Source organism: Protopterus annectens, chromosome 7.part1 (genome assembly GCF_019279795.1).
Source record: "Protopterus annectens isolate FY-2018-M chromosome 7.part1, PAN1.0, whole genome shotgun sequence".
NCBI classification, from domain to species: Eukaryota; Metazoa; Chordata; order Ceratodontiformes; family Protopteridae; genus Protopterus; species Protopterus annectens.
The window spans coordinates 428,968,801-428,986,008 of NC_056740.1; the positions used below are offsets into that span (position 1 = coordinate 428,968,801).

The following is a 17,208-nucleotide window of genomic DNA, read 5'->3' on the forward strand; positions in this document are numbered from 1 at the left end:
CTGCAAATGATATTTACCTGGTTTTAATAATATTCTTCTGTACCGCTACATTAATGACCTCTTTTTTGTATGGAAGGGATGTGAGTCTGATTTGTTTACATTTATTAATTCCTCATCTGATAGTATTCCATTTCTAAAGTTTAAGATTTCAGCTTTTGGGAAGCAAATTAACTTTTTAGATGTACTTATTTCTATTGATACAAATTCTTTAACTTGGAACTCTACTATATTTAGGAAAAAGACTTTCAGAAATAATTATTTACATTTCTGCAGTATGCATCCTCTATTTATGAAAGTTAATATGGCTAGAGTGTACATCAGATTGTCTAGGATTATTTCTGATGATAATGTTTTTCTGCATGAATGTGATGTTTTTAGTTCCTTTCTTATAGAGAGAGGTTACCCTACTGATTTACTGAATTCTATTGTTATAGATGTAGTCTTTTTAAGGCACACTAATTATCCTCCTATTCTTTTAAAAGGTTTCTCTCCGAAGAAAATACAACCAGTAGTATGAATGAAATACAGACTACTCCCCTTGTGACCAATGAGTGTAGTAACATTATAAATGATATAACCAATACTATGTTTGAATCACGGACTACTCCCTTGTCCTGCACCTCTCAGTACGTTTCTCAAATACATAATTCAGGACTCTCTCTTTCTACACATAACTCTATAGATAGATTGACTAGTTTCCCAGTTCCTATTTGCAGGGACTCTATAGCTATTAAGAAAGTGTTTTATAATAACTGGGATATTCTTACCTCCAGCCAGGAGGTTGACAACAAATTAGGGCTAGGTCCTGTTTTACACATAAAAATTTAAATCTTTACGTTCTCTATTTGAAAATAGAGACACTCAATTTATTGTTACACCCCCTGTCATTCACAGTAATAAAGGGATGTTTGCTAGTGGAAAATGCGTTGCCTGTAAGAATATTCTTACAGGTGCCTCATATACTTTTAAACATAATAATTTTAAAATACATTATACTACATATTTTGACTGCAATTCAGACAATGTTGTTTATGCAGCTATCTGCACATTGTGTTCAGCATTTTATATTGGTAAAACAATCCAAGCTGTCTACAAGAATCAAGGAGCATTGCGGCTATAAGAAAATGTGATTTTAGTAATGCCCTAGCTAAACACAGTCATATATGTCCTTTGTCTACAGGATTTAAATTCATTGTGCTTCATTATGTTCATATGTTTTTTGGGGATAGAAATACTTTATTGGAGGTTAAAGAATTAAGATGGCAACTAAGGTTAAATGCTAATGCCCCACCTGGACTAAATGAAAGTTTAAACATTAAATGTTTTTTGAAATGGCACAACTAACTACATATTTACTAGTGGTAGGCTTTGTTTACTTTTGAACAGGGTTCTAAATACATTATACATAATTCAGTTAGTGGAATGTCTTGATTCAACAGGATTCTTATTACATAATTCATGAGTTATATTTACTAATTGGTCTACAGTAGGACTTGTCATTTCACCATTACTTTGGTTATATATACAGGATTGTATTGTAATTGTATGTTGTTCTGAAGAAGTCCAACATATTAAATTGGATGAAAGCGCTAATTACTGGCTCTCAGTGTGTTTTTTCGACATTGCTATTGGATAATTCTGATTTTTACCAAGTTTTTTGGATATAGTTTTAGTTCTTCGTTGAATTTGAGTTTTTTCAGTGTGTGTATATATATATATATATATATATATATATATATATATATAGATATATATAGATATATATATATATAGATATATATATATAGATATATATATATAGATATATATATAGATATATATATAGATATAGATATATATGTATATATAGATAGATATAGATATATATGTATATATAGATAGATATATAGATAGATATAGATATATGTGTGTGTGTGTGTGTATATATATATATATATATATATATATATATAGATAGATATAGATATAGATATGTGTGTGTATATATATATAGATGTGTATATATATATAGATAGATATAGATGTGTGTCTGTGTGTATATATATATATATATATATATATATATATGTATATATATATATATATGTATGTATATATATATATATATATATATATATATATATATATATATATATATGTTTTGTGACTTAAAAATCACATTTACTGACAAATAAATGAGTTTCAAAAAGAAATGCAGTGCTTATTCAACAAATCAGTTTGCAGTCCAACATAAATAACAAGTGCAGCAAGCTTATTTACACTTAGATGCGATGCGCCTTTTTAAACGGCACTGTGGCAGAGAGATCTCTAGGCAGCAGGGCAGCTCTTTCCCCAATACAAGCCACAGGGAACAACAAGACAGTTTCACCTTCTACGAAGGCAGAAACAAGGCCAACTTGCTTCTCCATTGAACAGTGAGGTCCTTTCCCTTTAAGGATACCCTCTGGAGGGCCTGTCATTTAGTCTATTTAGCTCCAATTACAGTCCTTCTGAGTTGCTCCCCAGACCCAGAGTTCATAAATATATTGTACACTAATGTACTGCCCTTCAGACAGCCTTAGGTGCAGCTTTCTCTCTCCGCCTCCAACATGCTTGCTAGTTTCTGAATTACTCAAGAAAAAAAACTCACAAGTTGGTACAGTACGCACTGCAGCGCACGTCAAAGACCAGTAGTAAAACAAACACGTCAATAAAACTCATACATATAAAGCATCTAATTACATTTTAGAACATCTTAATGACGTGAAGAATAGGAAGTGTACAAACATGTTACTGAAAAAGGAGAGAAACAGAGTTTTAAACTTTTGCTGTTCGAAAACCTGGCTGCTAATATTAGAGGGCGTAACTTTAGGAATTTTACTGAGAAATGTGAATAAGAATGGATAATACGATTAGATGCAGGTAGGTCACCAGGTATCAATAAGCGCATTTCTCTTAAACCCCAGTTGAAATCCTGTCCCTTAACACATTGAATATGCTATTTTGAGTTCACTACATAATCTCGAAAGTTTGAAATATCAAATTTCAAAATCTCGAGACTATATAGCCGAAACCTCTAAATGCTGAAAGATCATAAGCATGAAATTCAAAATTCCGAACATATAACACACCACTTCCCCACACAATCATACATATCATCCTACACTACAGATAAGCGGGGGGAAGCCCCCCACACCCCCCCTACTTAAATATACTAACTCTGAGATCGCACAAGGGAAACTCACATCCGCACATTTTACAGACCTTCACACGTGCACATCACAGTCACAACACACACTGACACACACTAAAGCCCCTAACCAACACACTTGCACATAGATATTTACCTAAACTTCCACCTGTCCATCAAAAGACCGCAGCACCAGAAGCGCTACTTCAGTATCTCCGAACATTGGGATTTTGAATTTCGCACTTCTGGTCTTTAGGGTATTTAGGGGTTCTGGCTGCATAGTCTCGAGATTTTGAAATTCGTTACTTCAAAATGTCGAGATTGTGTAGTGATCCCTGCTATCTTTTAAACTCTTTTTATGTTCAGTATACTTTATTGATATCAGTAACCAAAGAAAGGGGCAGCCACGGTGGTGCAGCAGTTAGCATTGCCACCTCACAGCAAAAGGTTCTCCGGTTCGATCCTCGGCTGGGGTGCCTTCTGTGTGGAGTCTGCATGTCCTCCCTGAAGTTACGTGGGTTTCCTCCGGGTGCTCCGGTTTCCTCCCACATCTCAAAGACATGCTGTAGGCAGAGTGGATACTCTAAATTGGCTCTAGGTGTGAGAGCGTGCATGTGTGTGCCTTCTGTGGAAGGTTGGACGCCGAGCTGGCAACTCAACACTGTAAAACTCCACTGCCAATCATGAGCGGACAGGTGATCCGCTGTGGCGACCCCTAACTGGGAAAAGCCGAAAGAAGAAGTAGTAGTAATCCAAGAAAGATGAAAAATGTATCTCCAATAAACTAGCAACAAAGCAGTCCAAAGAAAAGGCGAAGGTAGATATAAAACATGAAATTTTAATCCAAACACCAGGACTGAGCGCTTTCATAAACCAGTTACTTCTTCAGAAAAAAATGAACAAAAACACCACCATCCCATTATACCTCTCCACTTAATCACATGATTAAGCAGCAATTAAGAATTTTCTTTCTTAAAAAAACCAGCATATAAAACTTTATAGCACTTTTAATATTAAAACATAAGAAAATTCCTTTCAAACATATAGGACATGCATAAAACATCTAAATATATATTGAAAATCTAAATATATAAACAAGTATTGTCAAAATAGTTGCCTCTAAAAAAAACTATGGACAGTTTTATACAAGATATGACTTCAATCTAAGGACACTAGAAATAGATAAGCTCTCATTTAAACCTGGGTAGGTGGTAGCATTCAAATGGAACTGCCAACGCAGTTCTCTTTCTTCCAAGATGTCACCCCAGGGACCTCCCCTCATATCTTGGAACACTTGCTCCAATATAAAAAAGCGAAAGTGGTGGTCAACTTTCCATTCCGTCCATCATTCAGTCAAAGTCAGTAGATCCACACACATATATATATATATATATATATATATATATATATATATATATATATATGTGTGTGTGTGTGTGTGCATGCGTGTGTGCATGTGTGTGCGCGTGTGTGTGCATTGTGTGTGCGTGCGTGTGTGTGTGCATATGTGTGTGTGTATATATATATATATGTATGTATATATATGTATATATATATATATATATATATATATTACACACACACACACACACACACACACACACACACACACACAGCCTATTTAAGTGGTACATTTAGGAATATTTTCTGCTTAAAGCTTCAGCTTTGGCCGGCTAAGATCTAGCTGTATTCAACTGGATGTATAAGAGAATTTAAGTACCTTTTATCTGCATATTTTTCAAATAATACGGCATTTAAATTTATTTATTTGTGTTACATTGAATATTGACTGAACTAGAAGTTTTGACTCTGTTTTGTCAGTTAGTTCCCCACCCACCCTCCCTGTTTTTGTTTTGGTGTTAATCTTGGTGGCTTTGAAACTGCCCGCCCCTCTTGTAAGTTTGTGTTTGGATACCCCTTCTGTGCCCATCTCATTTGCTCACTCAACTGAGTGCAGTGAGATCATATTCTGATTTCAGGCACTCCTACTGTGTACAAACAGAGCATCTGGTAAAGAAGAAAAAAAAATTAAGCTCGTTTCCTGCCTTTCCTGTAAGTGGTCTAGACTGTTTGTAGGCTTTTGAGGCCCCAAGCCTTTCTGTATTGGAGGGAAGCCTACTAGCTTAATTTTGTTTCTTAGAACTAGCCAGTTTTCTAGTTTCAGCAATCAAATCTGTTTCTTTGAACTCAGCACTTGTTCAGAACTCATTGTAAGCACTAAATAAGTTGCAAATTACTACAGCACTCAACTTTCCTCACTTGTCTAGTGGAAAGCAGTTTTTAGTACTTAATAAATAAGCACCTCTCCAGGCATGTCTAAGGGTTAGCTCCCGGTGTTTTCTCCTGTCTACCTGATGAATCTGGGCATCTTGGGGCAATGCAGCAATTGCCTCTTGTACACAGAACACCCTCTCCTCCTACCACCCAGCACTACAGCTTGTGAGAGATGCACTTATATAGCCAAACTGGAAGCAAAGCTCTCTTCACCCAAGACTGGACTAGACAGTCAAGAGGAGAAGGTAAACACTTGCACCACACCACACTCATCACATAGTCCCTGGAAACCTACACCACCAAAACACACACATGGAAACACAAAACGCACACTTACATTCGCGGAGGCTCTCAATAAAAACCTGCCCAAGCATTAGAGACCTCCAAAGCAGAAACACAAGCAAACTCCATCCCCCAACACAACCCAAATGACACATAGCCCACAAACTCAGTGTGCCACTCAACCACAGCCCATAAGGCATAACAACATACCCAACACTCTAGTCATAGGTGACTCTATAGTCAGGCACACTGATGTTCCACTCACCAGGCTAAACAAGGAGAAAGTTACTGTCACCTGCCTGTTAGGTGCCAGTATCTGCCACATAACGCATACACTCAGGTCACTCCACAAAAAGTACAAATGTGACACTGTCATTGTCCATGTTGGTGTGAATGACCTGAGATGTACCTCCCTGGACTACATGAAAACAGACATGGAGGAGCTCTCCGATCTTGTAGCCCAAGCAGGTATGACCCTGGCCCTGAGTAGCATCCTACCATCACCCAGAATGATGCCACAGTACAAAGACAAAATGTTTGACTTTAACAATTGTCTAAGCTTCTAGTGTCATTCTAAGGGGATCCAGTATTTGTCTGCCTGGGACGACATGATCGACAGACCACGATGCTTTGCCAGAGATGACTTGCACCTGTCGCCCTTGGGATTCCGGATACTGGCTAAGGCTCTTGCCACCCCTATAGTGCCTTTTTTAGGCAAGGTTCAAATGACAAATTCACCACCGTAACAGGTACAAGCAAGCAAGCAAAATCTGAGGGTAATGCTACTCGATGCTAGAAGTCTAAACCTCAAAATGCACTCAATCGAAGCACTTCTTAAAATGGAGAACATCGACATCTGTGCAGTGACAGAGACCTGATCCAAAGCTCCAGAGAGCACCCCTGCATTACCAGGCTATAATTCATACCACACCTTTCAGACACCTAACCCAGAACGAAGCACTAAAGTGGAGGCGTGTCCATATTCATTAAGGATATCAACACCTCCAGGCTAGTTGAACAGCATAATGCATCTGAGATTATCCAAGTGCAACTAACTCTGGGCAAGACCGCAATCCAAATTGTAGCTTGCTACAGACCCCCCACCATGTCCCAGGATTCCCACTCTTCATTTCTTGATACACTGGAAAGTATTAGGGTACAACCTAACACCCTAATAACGGGCGATTTCAACTACCCCACCATTAACTGTGAAAACTACTCATGTACCAACTCTGTTGCTCAACGTTTTCTGGAATTCATAAATTCCAACGCCTTGGATCAACTTATTCACACCTCCACAAGGGGCAGCAATATCCTAGACCTGGTCATTACCAACATGAGCAACCGGTGTTCCACACCTGAGGTCAATTCCTCGATGGTCAGATCCGACCACAAGCTAATCGCCCTAGACATCCACATCCCGCTCCCACCCCCAATTAGGGAAACCACTGTAAAAGACATCTCCAAAGCCAATTTCACACTTCTTAAGACAGAAGTGGCAAACTTCATGACACCCATGCAGACGGACAATAGAGGTATGACTGCTGAATCCTACACAAATGCACTTTATAAGCACTTACACGAGTGCTTGAATCATGCTATCCTTAATAGAACCAAGATGCTATCCTCCAAAAAAAGGAAGCCAATCTGGTGGTCCTCTGCCATAAACAAACTCTACAACAGAAGAAAGAAACTGTTGCAAAAAAGTGTAAAATCCCATGACTGGAGGAATGCCCTGGTCAACCTCAGTAAGAAGCTGAGAGCCCTCATAAAATCCTCCAAAGCTAGTTATGAAAACAAAATTACCACCGACTCTAAAGACAACCACAAAGCATTCTCAATAGCAACACTCAGATCTGCTCTGAGTTGCAGCACAATGGCACTAAATATACAGAACCAACTGTTATTGCCAATATCTTGACAGATAGGTTCAGTGCTAACTTTACCGCCCTCTCACCCCCTAGAGGGCCCAGCTCTATACCGGAAGAATGCAAAGTTCCTGTAATCATGGCTGCACAGGTAAAAAACACACTCTCCAAAGCCAAGAACACAGCATCCATGGGACCTGACAATATTCCAGGCTGCGTTCTACATGAACTACAGAATGAGCTGGCTCCCTACCTATGTACCATGTTCAGTCATAGCCTCACTTCAGGCTTTGTGCCCACTGAATGGCGCACCGTGACGGTTATCCCACTCCACAAAGGAGGAGCCACGACGGACCCTGGCAACTACCACCCCATTAGCCTGACGAGCCTGGTCTGCAAAACCATGGAACGTATCATCATGGAACTCATAAACAAAGACATTGGTAAATCCAAACTCTGGACCCTACCCAGTTCGGATTTGTAAAAGGCAGATCATGTCTCCTAAACCTGATTGACGACTTTGAAGCAGTCACCAAAGCCATAGATGAGGGTAAGGTGGTTCACACAGCTTATCTAGATCTCGCCAAGGCTTTTGACACCATCCCCCACTCTGGAATTATAGATAAGCTCACTAAACTAGGTATAAATCCCTATGTCACAAGATGGGTTGCCAATTTGGCTCATGGACAGAACCCACACTGTGAAGGCAGCAGACTCCAAATCTGACTTCACACCAGTGAAAAGTGGAGTACCACAGGGTTCAGTCCTGGGTCCTCTCCTGTTTGGAATCTACTTCTCAAGTACAGGCTAACAAAGTTTGCAGATGACTGCAAACTAGGAGCCATAATCGAAACTCCTGATGATGTGGACATACTACAAAAGGGCCTGACTGAGACAGATGCCTGGTGTCAAAGCCATGGCCTGAAGCTCAATGCCAAAAAGTGTATTGTCATCCCCTTTGGTATAAACTCTGTACCCATGAACTACCACATAGCTAGTAGTCGACTTAACGCCGAAAATGTGATGAGACTTTGGGACACAGGTGGACAGTAGTCTCTCCTTTGATAATCACATTGCCACAGTGGTCAGGTAATCCTTCTACGTGGCTCACCTCATCACAAAAGGATTCTCATCCAGAAAAAAAGAGGTCATTGTTCCCCTCTACTCATCACTCATTAGACCCAGTATACAGTACAACGCTCCTTTTGGTATGTACCTCACAAGACATCTACAACAACTGGAAAGGCCACAGAAATACCTCACAAAGAGGATTGCTGGCCTCAAACAGATGCCCTACGCAGACAGTCTCAAAAAACTGCAGCTTTACTCCGTTACGTATCACCTACACAGAGGCGATCTCTGCCTAACACACAAAGCAATGTCAAACCCAGAGCTTTTAGATATGCTCCACTTTAAGAAATCCCAATCCCTACGAGCTACACGCTCTAGGGACCTAAACCTCGTCACCACAATAAACAGAACATGCTGGAGGGATAGATTCCTGTCCCAGAGACTTCTCATACTCTGGAACAAACTACCTATTTATATCAAGCAAAGCTCCTCATTAGCACTCTTCATGAAAAATCTTGATGATTGGATGGGAGATAGGAAATTTCCCCAGGGATCACTTCTGTGGCTCTGCTCGACAGTGGCACAGGAAAATAATTTTCTTGGGTGGCGAAAGCAAGGGTACCTTCGGCTAGGCTTATATAGGCCCTAGGGCCAATAGCCTAGTACCTACCTATGAACCTATGTATATGTCTGTGTGTGTGTATATATATATATATATATATATATATATATATATATATGTACAAAGCTGACCCCATTGACTTCATAGTTTGGCAAAAAGAATACCCTAAGTAACACTGTGTAGGTAGGTGTGTGTGTGTGTGTGTGCGTTACACATGCACACACCCACACATGCGCGCGCACACACACATGTGTATGCTTATAAACATATAAACGCATACACAAGTAATATGCATGCACTAACTCTAAATATCAGTGAGTTTTATAGTAGTGGTATACTGATAGTACTGAATGTAAAATTCTGAAATGTCAAAATCTTAAAACTTTACAATGTTGAACTCAAAATAACCTACTAATTGCATACGCGGACTACTCATGTACACTGCATCCCATTACACAGCTAGTCAACAAACGGTATCACTCACTTGTAGTTAAACTTGGAAATGAACGGTAACGTGGATCTCAGGGAGGTAGGTATTTTAATTTCCACATTCTAGCATTGCAAAAAAAATAAATAAATTAAAAATAAATTCTAGCATTACAACATTTTCTGTGCAGTATTATGCCTTTTGGTATATTATTTTTGAATAAGATAATACACGTACACAAGCCAATAAAATAGTGCACTGCTGTGTATCTTCATGACTGTGTCTGGCTACCATTCCAGCATTTACTGTCCCAGCACTGTGTACACAAGACTGTCCTTTGGGCTCAAAGCCATTTTCAGTGTCTACTACCCTGGAAAGCTGGATAAGATGTTTACAGGACTCTTGATACTTGATTTGCAGTTTATTTAGTAGGAAGGCAAGTAGATAAACTAGACGTGGTCCTCACTTTCACATGAGAGTTTGCAAGTTTTAGGCATGATAATGTTCTCAAACAGTGAGCTCTTGTTTAATGTATGCATGTATATTTATTTATTTTGCATTTTAATGCCCATTTTACTTTCATAGTTTATTCAGACAAGGCTTTGTACAATCCCTAGTAAATACATATATATATATATATATATATATATATATCTATATATATATATATATATATATATATATATATATATATATATATATATATATATATATATATGGATTCCCTTCACAAGCTTGAATTTTCAAAACTTCAAACTGCAGGTGGTGGAGACCGCAAGACAGAAGTTTTGAAACTTTGAATGGAGATCACCGTACAAGGCAGAACAGGAAATTTACCGTTTTCCTCACTGTAGTGCGATCTCGGAGTTGGTATATTTACTTAGCAGGGTGTGTGGGGGGGCTCTGCTAAAACGTAAAACATTTTTTTTTTGCTTTTATTTTTTTTATTACAATTTCAGATTTCAAAACTTCAATCTTATGGTATCGACTGTCTGCAGTTTGAAGTTTTGAAACCTTGAGCTTGTAATGTAGATATATATATTTTGTATTTTACACTTTGTGATTTTTGTAATTTCACTATGGTACTGTAATGCAATATTGCAAATGATTTGGACTCTGACATAGTTCTTGTTAGTGCTGACAAAGCTTTCAGTTTCTTTTGTGATTTGATTTTTCTTTTACTTTTTTTTTAAATTTTTATTATAGATAACCGGAACCAGGGGACGCGTTGGTAGTAGCACCATCGAGGAACAGCTACTTCCCTTTGATTTGTCCATATTTAAATCACTGCTTCAAGTTGAGGTAAGTGGGTGCACAAGGTTCATTTTGTCGGCCTGCCCTTAATCATTTTCTGTTGTAAGCAGGATCATCGCCGCACTTCTCCCAAGTGAACGATTTCCAAATCTTCACATTTTTCTCTTTACCACTCAAGTTACCAGATTTTTCTCAAGTTCTTTAGTAGCAGCTGATGTTTAGAAGTAAATGGATAGAGTTTTTCATTTTAGTCAGTAAATTGACATTTTAAGTGAAATCGTTTTATACGTTAGCTGATTAGTTGCGTGTGTAGCACTTGTGAAGATTAGTTCGCTCTTTTGTTGCTTTACAAAAAAACTGCTGCATCAGGAACTTGTTTGAGGTACATTTTTTAGAAATGAGATTACCTTAATGTATAACATAGCCACCTAAAAATTACCGTACCCACTTTTGTAGGAAACACTTTCTTTTTAAAACAATATTAATCATCCTTCTGTCTTATTTGATTTATGGAGTGCAGTTGCTACCACAGACCTGAGTTCTTTAATCTCTGCAACTCCTTGTTGTAGTCATTGCAACATAGTTGTTTAACCTGTTTTTTGATAGGGTAAACCCATTGGACTCAGTCTCCCCTTTTCAGGAATGATCTGGGAACACTGTCAGGTTTATGTACTTTTTGTGACACGGTAGGCAAATGAAGGTGGAAAGAATCAAACTGTGTACTCTGTGCACATTAAGCAGCTCATTAACAGCCAAGTGCTCTAGTTCTTTGTGCAAACTGCCACACAGTTACTGCTGAAAACAAAGCATAATGCTTCATTTCGCAAGTCCACGAAGGGCCTCTGTAGTTGTGTGTTACTGAAGCTCGACCAGTAGCAGCTCTACCGCGATCCTTTGCATGGTCGTCCTTAATGATATTGAAGTCTGCAGAAGAGAAGGGTTTAGGAAAAAGGCAGTGCTCAGAGGAATGTTCTGAGGGTATTGAGACTTCATGTCAGGCGTGAAGCATATACAGTGATTTTAATGACTCGTGGGGTTCAGAGAAATTTCTGCCGTATGATGAACATAGTACAGCTGTGTGAGTATTTTTTGGTAGAACTGTAGATGCTCAGAATATAACATCCCTGCAACAGTAAGACTCCTGCCCACTTTCCCACTTCGTCCTGGTTAGTGACCAGCTCTTCCCTCCTCTTGGTGGCCAGGATGTGGAGGAGGCAGTGAAATCAGATCCCCTAAAAGAGGTTCTTTTCAGTCTAAGCTTTCGTCACATTCTTCTGTGGATTAGTGTCCATCTCTTCCATGCTGTAAGATGGCTAGGAAGCAGAAGAGGCAAGTGAAATCACTAACTGAAAAAGAGGCACTGGAGTATAGTGACCATAAAATAATGGGATACATAGCTTTAAACAATGGGTAACTTTGTGGAAATTGCATGTTGTGATACACAGTCTTTGTAGAAGTCTCACTCTTGATAGAACCCACACTGTAAAAGTAGCCAACTCCAAATCCAGCTCCAGACAAGTGACAAGTTGTTTGGCATCTACTTAGAAACAGGTGCTTGGTGCCAATTGTCCCACATCCTCATTAGACCCATTATAGAATACAATGCCCCATTTGGTATGTAACATCTGCAACAACTGGAAAGGCCTCAATAGATCTAAACCTTAAACAAAACATGCTGGAGGTTCCTGACCCAGAGACTTTTCAAGCACCCTGAACCTATGAATAAATACCTAGTGGAGGCTAGAAGTTTATCAGCAGTGTAATTTTGTTTACACACAAGTGTTATTTACTTATTCTAATAAGCCCCCCATATGCCAAGTGGTGTCAGGGTTGGAGAATATATTGAGAAAACGTAATATTTTTGTTTTCTGGAATTTATGTATTTGGAAGGACAGAAATATGGTTCTCAGTGAAACTAATGTTTCATCCACATTTACCAGGAATTCTTTCACTGCAAGGCAATTTAACAGAAATCTCCACCCCAGGGGGAATAACCAAGACTTAGAAAAGATACATCATACCACACTTGTGAACTGTGCTGGGGAAGAACATTTCAGTATTAAACTCTTCTCCTTTCACTATTACACTTTACTGAAAAAAAATAATAAATGTACAATACAATACAGAAATAAGTCAATATTTACATCTTGCCTAATTACTACATTTTACATTTCAGATTAACAAATCTAGAGTTAAGATGTCATGCTTTCCTAACAAAGCAAGAACACAGACTGAAGTATATTTTACTTATTTTCTAGATTTGTTTTACCTTCTTGTAGTTGAAGAGCAGCTTCTCTGTTCCAGTATGACTAGGTTTCCAGTGTTTGAATATTATCATTAAAATGTTCGTAGTCATGGTAGAAGTAAAATTTATTAGAAATGCACTCATGTTATTAAAACCTAGCAACCAAAAGGCCAGACTGCCTGTGTGGGTAGAATAGTGGGGGTAGAATTGTGTATAATGTGGCAGTGTATACCTTCAAGCAAACAGGTGTAGTAGCTGGACGCTCCCACATCATATAAAAGGAGTCTGCTTTCTGTTCTTTACATAGGTTCATAGGAGATACTAGGCTAGCAGTCCTAGAGGATTTACAAGCATAGCTATGTTAGTCCCGAGTTGCCTCAATTGTCCTTGGTTAGATGGGCATGATTTCTAGAGCGAGTCTGTGATAAACACTGACTAACCCTGTCCATGAGGGACATAGGTGTCACCCCTGGGGTGAATTTACGGTCTCTCATCCATTTGTCCAGTTTCCACTTGAATAGGATCACTGAGGAGCTCTGCTTCTCATGAATTGTAAGTTTGTTCCAGAGTAGCGGCAGTCTCTTGGAGATTATCTGTCTCTCCAGCATGTTCAGTTAATGTCACAAGCCAGGGTAAGATCCCTAGTGCAAGTGACCCTTGTTCCATTTGACTTGCGGATGTGCAGCATTTCCATCAGGGCAGGGTCAGAGATTTCTCTGTCGGCCAGGCACAAGTCGCGTTTCAGCAGCTTATATGATACAGAGTACAGTGATAGAGCTTTGAGTCTATCCACGCAAGTCATGGTTTGGAGGCCTTCTATTTTCTTAGTGAGAAACCTCTGTGGTCTCTCCACCTGCTGCAGGTATCTGGTGACATACATGCAGAAGGGAGCATTTTAATGTATTAATGGTCTGATGAGGGTTGAGTACAGTGGAGTTATAACATCCTTTGACCTGGTTGTGAGCCCTTAGTCTTACTTATGAGATTTGCAGCATAGAAGGCTTTCCGTACCACAGTGGAAACATTGTGGTCAAAGTTCAGATTGCTGTCTGCCTGTGATCCCAGATTTCGCACCACTGGGTTTGAACTTAGGAGGCTGCTTGTCAGTATTGTAATTAGCAAATTCTGTTTTGCTAAATAGGATCATAGGAAGTTACTAGGCTATTAGCCTTGAGGTCCCTTTAAGCCTAGCCAAGAGTTTAGCCCATGTTTAGACAAGTCATCACCTGATGCCCCTGACCAGCAGGGACACAGATGGAATCCAAGGGATGTATTTTCTGTTTCTCATCCAGTTGTCCAGGTTGCGCTTAAAGGGTAAAGAGGTACTCTGCTTGACGTGGAAAAGGGGGTCTGTGGGACAATTATCTGTCCTACCAACAAGTCCTATTGATGTGACTGACCAGGTTGAGGCCACGTGTGTGGGGTTACTCAAGTAGAGCTTGGCTTGTGGATATGCAACAGTCCCATCAGGGCGGGGTCCTTGTATACCAAACAGAAGTCATCTCTGAGAAATCTTTATGAAACTGAGTAGAGGGATACGGCTTTTAGCCCATCTTTGTATGTTAGATTTTTGAGGCCCTGGATTCTCCTGGTGAGGAACCTCTGTGGTTTCTCCAGCTGCTGCATGTGCTTTTGCTTGAGGCCATGTTTCTGGCAGCAGTCATTTGTCTGAGTGAGACACTCTTGGAGGATGTCCGCATCACTATGGGAATTGATGACAGTGCCCATCTTGCAGTCATCTGCAGACTTAGTCACCCATAGCCCACTGGTTTTGGCCTGCACCTCAGAGAAGTATATCCCAAATAACAGAGACCCCAAGACCGATCCCTGGGCTATGCTGCTAGTTACTGATCTACTGCTTGAGGTGGCTTCTGCTATTTTTATTAGGTGAGTTCTGTCATTGAGCCAATTTGCTACCCATCTGATAACATATGGATTGATGCATGGTTGTGAGACTTAATCTGTTATGCCAGAGTGGGGAATAGGGTTGAAGGCTTTGGGCCAAGTCAGCATAGGTGGTGTGCACAGTCTTCCCCTTGTCCATGCCTTTGGTGACTGTCTCAAAGAAGTCGACCAAATTTAACAGACATGACCTCTTCTTGATGAAGCCAAACTGTGTGGGCTTGTTTGTTTGGAGGTTACCAATGTCCTTGTTAATGAGGTCCATGATAATCCATTCCATGGCCTTGCAGATCAAGCTAGTTAGGCTGATGGGGTCATGTTAAATGGAATAATAATGCACTTTTTTGAGTTTAGTTTTAGGCCATGGCTTTAGCACCAGTCATTTGTCTGTGTTAACCCCTCCTATAATATGTTAACATAGTTGGGGAACTCAGTGATTGCACCCAGTTTGCAATCAGCAAACTTGGTAAGCCAATCTACTTTAGCCTGGACTTCTGAGAAATAGATTCCAAACAGTGAAGGGCCCAGCACAGATCCTTGTGGTACGTCACTGATGATGGGTCTACTGTTAGATGTGGAATCACCAGCTTTGATAATGTGCTCTGTCGGTGATCCAGTTGGCTGTCCATCCAATGAGGGGTTAATCCCCAACTGGAAGAGTTTCTTTATGTTATCTGAGTGGGGGATTGTGTCAAAAGCTTTGGCTAGGTCAAGATAGGCAGTATGCACTATCTTGCCTTCATCCAGGGCTTTGGTGACTTTTTCTCAAAGAAGTCTACTAGGTTTTATAAGCATGATCTACCCTCAACAAAGCCACACTGGGTTGGGTCTAGAGTTTGAAGATTCCCTGTAGCCTTGTTGCCAAGGTCCGTGATGATTCTTTCCATGGCCTTGCAGATGTCTGGGTAGACTTACAGGTCTGTAGTTCTCAGGTTCAGCTGATGGCCCCGTTTGTGCAAGGGGATTACTGTTGCTGTTCACGCAGCTGGAACAGAGCCAGTTCTCAGACTACAGTTAGAGAATGCCAAGTGGGTCTAATACATCCTATATTTATATTGCTTAAACAACCTGGGATGTTATCTGGTCCCATTGAGGCTGTGTTTTTGGCTTTGGAGAGCACAGATTTGACCTGAACCCTAGAGATACCAGGCAGAGGACTGGTGTCGGGTATTCTTTGGGATATGGGTGGTGGGGACAGGGAGATGAAGTTTGCGTCAAATCTGTCACCTGGCAGGTTGGCAATATCTTCCAGTATAGTATGAGTGGTTCCATCTACAGCCAGTTCTGCACATAGCCTGGCATTCCCTCTTAGATATTTAGATGTAGTTAATGAGGGTCTACTTTAAAGGATCGAATTTTCACAACATTGAACCTCTAATCATCGAAGACCAGATGATCAATGTTGTGAAATATTGAACATTAAAAAACTAATGGGTAAAAGGTCTTCTTTCACGTTTTTGCAGGAGGGCAAGCCCCCCCTGCTACTTAAATGTACCAACTCTGAGATTGCTACAGTGAAGACAACAGTAAATTTCCTATTGTGCATTGTACATTGGTCTCCTTTCACAAAGTTCGATATTTCACAACTTCAATCATCTGGTCTTCACAGATCAGAGGTTCGATGTTATGAATTTTGATCCTTTGACATTGACCCGTTAAAGAATGCATAATGATTATCATTAGCTAGGGATGCTATTTTAGCTTTGTAATTAACTTTAGAGGGCTTTGCAAGATTTCTGATTTGCTTATTGAAGCTGTGGAGAGAATTCTTCCTTTGCTGAGTCAGCTCCCTCTTGTTCTTAGAGTTTCTTCCTTTTGTTATATAACCTGTTTATACTTGAGGTGCACCAGGGTGGCTTGTTTTTTCGGGAGGACCCATTTTTAATCTGGTCAGTTACAGATGAGTCTTTTTCGGTGATTGCAGGGGGTATAAAACATTTTATACCATCACTTAGTAGGCTGTAATTTGCTTTGGAAAAGTTTTTTTTTTGTTTTTTTGCTCCTCTGGTGGTGACAGGTTCAGTAGTTACTTTTGAACCCGACTAATTTGTGGTCTGACCTTACCAAGGAGGCCATCACACAGGGCGGAGCGCA

General features: G+C 39.8%; 1 protein-coding gene across 1 annotated transcript in view; it reads left to right on the forward strand.

Moving 5' to 3' along the window:
* Nucleotides 1–17,208, forward strand: part of NISCH (nischarin) — a 1,490,316-nt gene that overhangs the window by 577,116 nt on the left and 895,992 nt on the right. Inside the window, exon 6 of the mRNA XM_044078886.1 lies at nt 10,920–11,015. Within this exon, the coding sequence (XP_043934821.1) occupies nt 10,920–11,015 (96 nt within the window). The remainder of the gene's footprint in view (nt 1–10,919; nt 11,016–17,208) is intronic.